Genomic DNA, 7500 nt, shown 5'->3' on the forward strand with positions numbered 1-7500 from the left:
CAGAAAACCTCAAAGAAGAGATGATGGACGGTGACAGACTCTGAGATCGTAACAATGAAGGAGCAGCATCAGAGTTATTTCTGAACGCTGCTGTTTATTTTTATGTTGATTATATTTGCAGCTGAATTCCTGTCGGTTCACATGTGCTTCAGTCACAGCGACCGCTGGGCATCTCTACATAAAAACATGTTTTGGGAACTGTTGCCACGGGGATGATGGGAAACAGGCCACAGGCAGCGCACCCACGCACACACACGTTTGTTTTTGTGAAAAGTGGGGACTCTCCATAGGCGTAATGGTTGTTATACTGTACTTACTGTATGTTATTGTCCTACACCTAAACCTACCCCTTACAGGAGACTGTCTGCTATTTCAGATTTTCAATACACTCCATTCTGTGTGATTTATAAGCGTTTTGAAAAGTGGGGACATGGAGTAATGTCCTGAAAAGTCATCTTCACCTTGTAATACCTGTCGTACCCTTGTTATTATACACATCTATGTCCTGATTTGTCACAAAAACACTCATACTCAAACACACACACACACACACACATGTTTGTTTTAGTGGTTTACGGGGACTCTCCATAGTTGTAATGGTTTTTATACTGTACTTACTGTATGTGCTATTTTCCTACACCAACCCTACACCTAAACCTACCCCTTACAGGAGACTGTGCATTTCAACTTTCCCCAAAAAAACCTGATTTATAAGTGTTTTGAAAAGTGGGGACATGGGTCAATGTCCTGAGATGCCACCTTCAGCTTGTAATACCTGCCATACCCTCGTCATTATACACATCTATGTCCTGACTTTTCACAAAAACGCACACACACACTCACCCCGATCTCACACACACACACTCACCCCGATCTCACACACACACACACACACACGTTTCTCTGCACAGACATAAACCTGGCTGAAGATCTGTGCATGACATCCGCAGCACATAAAATACGGCTCTATTATTTACTCTTAATGAGAGTGTTTCCCAGCATCATCAACACATTAAAGTGCAGCAGATTTATGCAGCATTAAACAGGGTTCAGACATCCAGCTCTTCAGAACTTCCCAAGGTCCTTTACAGAAACAGCATATAACTCTTCAGCGGGGCAGGAACAAGCACGCTGACCTTCAACAACTAAAACTACTAGCAAAACTCAACCAAAGAAACAGCATACGACACATTTAGACAGAAGCAGCATTTATTTCATCCACAGGCATTTATAACCCGCTTACACTTGACCTGATTTCAAGAAGCTTCACGTACATCAACACCAGCGAGGAGAAACTTGTGAAAAGCGTGTGAAGATGTCTCTATGACTGTAACTTTTCTGCTAGTCACAAGCTTTACTCATTAGTCCACTAGACGCCCACAGACTGTTATATTACAATGACCAATTAACACGTGATGCATTAGAGAAGGTAAACGTGTTCAGAGACTCGAGATGCTGTTCACATCTCAGATGTGTGTGGCACTAGTGCTGTTTAGTGTTGTCTCGTAAACATTGATAAAAGAACCTCAGAAACGGGCAGCGTCGAGTCTTTCACACACAAATGTTCACTTCTCTTATCGGTAAACACATTCATCACATTAATGACAGTGTCTTTAAAGTTTTGAAAGTTCATCTTCATTTGAAACTTTGGTCCAGTCGTGACTCTGGTCAGTTATGGTTTGTTTTGGGCCATAAATGTTTTCCCACAGTGTATTTGTGGTCAAATATTCCTCTTTGTGGCACATAACAATCTTTATTAAATATCATTCCAACAGTAGATCGAGCGCTAGTAAAGTTGAGGTCGTGGGTTCGATTCCCAGGGAATGAATGAACTGATCAAATGTGAAGTCTTAATGCAGTGCAAGTCTGCCAAATGCATAAATGTAAATGTAAATCTACATATACTTGTTGTAAAAGAATGTTTTCCTTCCACATCACATATTTGTACAATAACATGCAAGCAAATGAATCATTGAAGCCTTTATATTTCATATCCATGTGTTGCTATATATATATATATATACTGTATATATACATAAAAAAAATGCATTCATACAAAGTCTAAATTGTGGCAGAATGGTTCAAGACAACATATGTGACCTAAGTAGAGCCTAAATTTCATATTAAAAGAGTTTTTCAAATCATTAAGTGACAGTAAGACTCATCTAAACATACACAAGAGTCCATTTAAACACATATTTAAATCCACATAAGCAGCGAGTTTTTGTGAAAACTAAGGTTTAAAAGTAAGAAAAAAAGAACAATTATTTTTAACATTGTTCTAGTAAGTCATCCAGTCATCATACTAAAAGGTGCACATTAAATCAGGGAAACTCAACAGCGTATGAAGTACAAAAACGTGTTTACAAAGGTACAACAAACTCAGAGCGGCGTGTTGAAGACTTTCTCTGAAGATCGCTCCTCCACGTCTTCAGCTGGCGAGAGCGCCGCGTGCTTGAGCTTCCCCGTCGTGGTGGAAATGGGAAGAAAGTCACTTTCTTGGCTTAACTTGCCTTTACAAGCAGCAGAATCCTGCACGAATTCTTGGATTTCCACTGGAAGCCTCCGAAACTTGTCCTGATACTCCTGGTCCAGCTCGCTCTGAAGCTGCAGAAGAAACCGGCACAAAATCACTCAAGGAAACCATGCAAAACAGAAGCCTCCAGATCAGAACCTCTCAACTGGTTTTGCTTCACTGATTCGTGTTTAATGGTGTGTTTTCTTTTATCTTTTGTTGTTTTTCTTTCCATTTACTGCTATCATGGCAAGGAAAAAACGAAGCCACATTTCTGGGTCGTGATCCACCAGTTGAGAAGCTCTGATCTAGAGCGTAATCACAAAGCAGATATGAAGCCACAGCGACGTCATGTGAGAGAATACAGCGCTGTAACATGAATAAGCACATGGATTAAACAACAAAACAAAGCTGCACCGTGTTAGAATGAGTCACGCCGACCACAGCAGAGTAAAACCGCAGCCTGAGGTTAAAGGTTCAGATTAGAGACGATCTCAGAAGATCCACGAGCCACAGTGTTAAAAAGCCAATGCAACATGATTTCATCTCACTCAGCTTCTGCCACCTCTGGGAGAGACGAGTATCCTGTTTTTCTCCAGGCACAGACTCCCCTAGTGATTAAAGATGTCAGAATTGTATTCATTCTGACCCAATAATTGCTTTACTGCTTATTTGACTGGTTAACTACCCCGCTCGCTCTCCTGGGAGCGGTGTAATTAAAGAAAGCGCCAAAGATGAATCGTGTCAAAGACTATGATTTCGAAACATTCACACTCGCCCGTGATCTGAGAGCGTCTCTGATCTCCGCTTGCGCCAGTTAACCCTCAGAACAGGTTTAGTACTTCCATGCACTGCTTTGAGGTGGTTAAGTCAAGAAGGTACAAGGGAAGCCTGGTGTAAAGTTCTTTACCGACACAGAAAACAAACATCAGCCTGAACACTACACTTGCACATCCCAATTCCTCAAACCGGTTGAGTATGGTCATCTCAAAGGTCACCTTCTAGAAAATCAGATTTTCGACGGCTGACAGCGACGTGCCACGGCCAGATGGTTCCCGCACAAAGCCTGACCTACTTAGGGGAAGGACATCTGCTGTCCCCTGCTGGACAAGACACAAAGGCCTGGGATTGAAGTGGGCACAAACGTGACTCTTCGCCAAGACGCCCGACTGTGTTTGACTCCTGTCAGAAGAGCCACGTCTTTATCACCTGGGCTCGGAGGTAATTAAACATTGCGGGGCGTGGAGATGGCAAGGACGTTAGGGGTCATCTTATCCTACTGCTCTCTCTCTCGTCCTTCGGTCCTGAACAATCTCCTGATCTTCACTGTCCATCTTCATCGAGGCTTCAGCTACACTCTTGGTTATTGGTGTTAACCCTCTGGTGTTGTTCATTAGCGAGTCACACTTGTGTTGTTCACGGTCAAAACTGACCGGCAGCCATAATAGTGTCATATTTTTATTTTTGTGAAATGAATATACTACATTTCATTTCATTAATGTTTTTAATAGTTTGCATTTTGAGTGTATTTCATGTTACTAATTAATATTCACTTTTCTGTATAAAATGTATATATTTAAAAAATAATTTTATATAATTTTTCAATTACAGTTTTTTTCAACTGCTTACACACACACACACACAAAACTTTGCCTTTTTATTCAAAACTTACACACAAATCCAAGAATTGCACACAAAATGCAAAATGCCTTGCATCTCTTGCAGAATGAAGCACTGCATTAAAATATCACAAACACATCTCAAAAGCAAACATTTGCAAACACCTTTGCCATATTCCTGTTAGAGAATTTTGTGTGTTGCAGAGAGAACTGTGTGTTGTGTTTAGCAAAAAGTGTTTTATGAAATTGAAATATGAGTCAAAGGCTGATAATCAGTGTCTGGTTTTGGTGTGTGCTTCTGCTGCTTGAGTGACAGCTTTCAGAAACTGTGTGACAAGGAAAGATTTTGTGTGGAAGCAGTTGAAAAAGTATTGTAATACAGTATTTAAGTTAAAAACAGAGCAAAAGTATTTAAAATCCACTGAATTGAGGCAGATTTGTTCCAACTTGTGGAAAGAAAAGAAAATCATCTGTAATACCATGGAGTAGCCATTAGATGCCTGTATATATTCAGTGCTGTGCATTCCTTAGTTTCTGAGCAGTGTTTTCAGGCAAAATTTTGTCACCCCTTCATTGCTGTGCACTTTTTTTCAGCATTGTGGCTGATTTGTAGATTGTACACACAACACACACATTTAGCTTTTTCGAATCAATCAAGTCCACTATTTTTTTCAGGGTCACATAGAGACTGCTATTAAAGTCTCCAAGTTTCATTCCATTCCGATGAAGTATCAAACTTTTTTTTTCAGTCTAAAATGCCCGAATAACACCAGATGGTTAAGATGAGCTCACTCACTCTGATTCTAAATTAATACGTTTGTAATGTAGGAAGGTCCTGTTTTATCCTACATTGTCATGAAATAAACAACATCTCTTTATTTTGTCTTCACCTAATGAAGCACGAGTTAGTTCTTTTAACAGCAGTCCAAAAAGAAGAACGATTGATACCCAGCCCTTCTCGCTGAGTATTTGTGCCAAACAAAGAGGAAACTTTGAGCCATTCAGTTCACTCCAGTCATTACAGAGCTTTCCTTTCTGAAATAAAAATACATTTTAAACGACAGGAGAAACGCTGGTGCCTTATGAGGCGGCTGCGATTAGAACCGATTATAGTTCAGACACACTTTTACTGTAAGAAATGTTCAAATCAAACATCTCCCTCGTGGAAACCAGCATCTCCTCAAGCACAAGAGCTGAGAAACACCTCAAAGTCACTGACCTAAAGAGACCTGCAGATGAAAGCACGGCCCATTCTAGTTTCTGTTCCCTCCCGACTCGCAGTTAAAAATGTCTTTCCTCAAAAGACTCGTCATCTGTCAACAAACCACGCTCAAGTCCAATTCCACCGCTCTCTTAAAGCACTCGGGGAGGAGAATGACCTTCTTCAACATCTGTCCTAATTCTGGTCCGCCATCGAGGGATGTGAAGCTTCTGGAATCTAGATTGGGCAGAGATTGAATTACTTGAGCGGAAACGTTCCCGTTTCACACTCGTCACGTGTGCATTCACAAACGCTCACTAATAGACTAAAGACCCATCAGCATCTAACGTATGAAGCGACACGCACACAGAGACTCTATAATCAGCAGCGTTTGATTATTAATCATCAGTTCCGTGCCGAACAATTGCTGGGTCGTCTACGAGAGCAGGTTATTTCCAGCCGGAGCGCTGAGCGCCGGGGTTTGTTTGTGCTCCTCGGGTCTCTATCGAGTGACAGTGCTTCCCCTGGAGAGAATCAGGAGGGTTGTGTGAATTATTAATGAAGAGCCGCTCACATCAAACACGGGAAAAGCATGGTCACAGCGAGAGCCGAGCGAACGCGACGCCTCAATCTGCTCCGAGTGTCTCACAGACGTCTCCATCTGTCTCTACTGTGCTGCGTTTGGCCATAAAATATAACACGCTGTGTGATCGCAAGAACGCAGTGTTTTTAACAATAACATGCCCATAAAGGAAAAGTTCACTCACAAATGAAAATCTAGCAACCCTTATGGGCCAGTTTTACTAACAGCTTGCACCAGCGCAAACCGTCTTTTGGCGTTAAAATAGTACTGTCAGGATTTACTAAAGACGCGCAGTGAAGAATTAGCGCTGAAAAGGCGTGAACGCAGTTATTTTTGCGCCTGACCTTATATTGAACGTGCATTTGTAGGAGTTTCCCTTTCAGACACAATATTTATAGGAGAACAGTATTCAAATCAATCACGCAATGAGATTTACTAACGTTTGCGCCATTATTTAACGCCCAAAAGAAGCATGTCAAACTATTTTGCGCTTGAAATGTCAGCAGTTATTGTTGCTGGAGGAGTCACACAGAGAACAGAGAGAAGGGTAGAAGGGAGAGGATTGTTTTCACATGTATTAATTTATTTGTAATGCCAGAAGAACACATTATCCGAACATATCGTTTGCCAAGCCATCTTATATTTAATTTGCTTCAGGAAATAAAAGACGACTTGGAACCCTCAACTAGGAGTCACGCAGGACCAGCTCAATCAAAACTTCTAGCAAACCTTCATTTTTGGCCTCCGGTTCTTTTCAACGTACTGTGTCTTTATTTGCGACTACGCTAAGTTGTGCTGCGCTTGGTATATTGCGTTGGTCGATATGTAAATGAGATGTTGCGTCTGTGTTCTTTAATGTGTGCGGTTGTTAGTAGATCACCCGCAGAAATTTCCACGGCCATCGGCGCTGTTTTGGAATTGCGCTCTTGTGCTAATTTGCCCTGTTTAGTAAAGCTGGCCCAGTGTCTTCCCAAAATCATGTGCTGTTATTTATGTCCTGTGGAAGACAAAAGGGACCAAAACCACAGTAAAACTATTATCATATGCTGAATAGGGAACGAATACTTCAAATGATCACAGCAGAAATAAAGTAGTGCGACACCATCATTATTTCAGGATTTTCCTCGCGTCCAGCTGAGAGCAACACCAGAGATTGTCTTACTGTAGGGAGATGAGAGGGTGTGTATTACTCACTACTGGAGAAAGCGTAACGGCTAACTTGGATCACGTGTGACTTAATAACCATCACATTAATCATATTACAGCCTTGACGTCATTGAATTTCAGTCAGAGTTTACAGATCCCATAGGAATGAATGAGAAGTGCCACCTGTCGCAAAAAGTCAGTGACTTCTCTTATAAAACAGCATTTTTTTCAGTGTAAACTCTAAAAATAGTTCAATCCGAAAGAATTGCTTAGTGTAAAATATATTGAAGATTAGCAGATCATTAAATGATCAGCTGTTTCCTCTAAAAAAGCTGTTTATTCAGCGTAGTGAAGCCTCTCCTCCATTGACATCCATTAAAATAAAATGCCCTCTGGTCTCCTTTCCATTAGCTTTAGCGTTACGCTTTTTTGGCTA

At 41.1% G+C, this 7500-nt stretch overlaps 1 protein-coding gene across 1 annotated transcript in view; it reads right to left on the bottom strand.

The window, feature by feature from the left end:
- Nucleotides 1-1191: 1191 nt before the first annotated feature.
- LOC131527426 (1-phosphatidylinositol 4,5-bisphosphate phosphodiesterase beta-1) overlaps nucleotides 1192-7500 on the bottom strand; it is an 85871-nt gene continuing 79562 nt past the window's right edge. The window contains exon 33 of the mRNA XM_058756515.1: nucleotides 1192-2607. Coding sequence (XP_058612498.1) covers nucleotides 2383-2607 — 225 coding nt within the window. The 3' untranslated portion in view covers nucleotides 1192-2382. The remainder of the gene's footprint in view (nucleotides 2608-7500) is intronic.

The sequence above is a fragment of the Onychostoma macrolepis genome, chromosome 20 (assembly GCF_012432095.1).
Source record: "Onychostoma macrolepis isolate SWU-2019 chromosome 20, ASM1243209v1, whole genome shotgun sequence".
Lineage (NCBI taxonomy): Eukaryota > Metazoa > Chordata > Actinopteri > Cypriniformes > Cyprinidae > Onychostoma > Onychostoma macrolepis.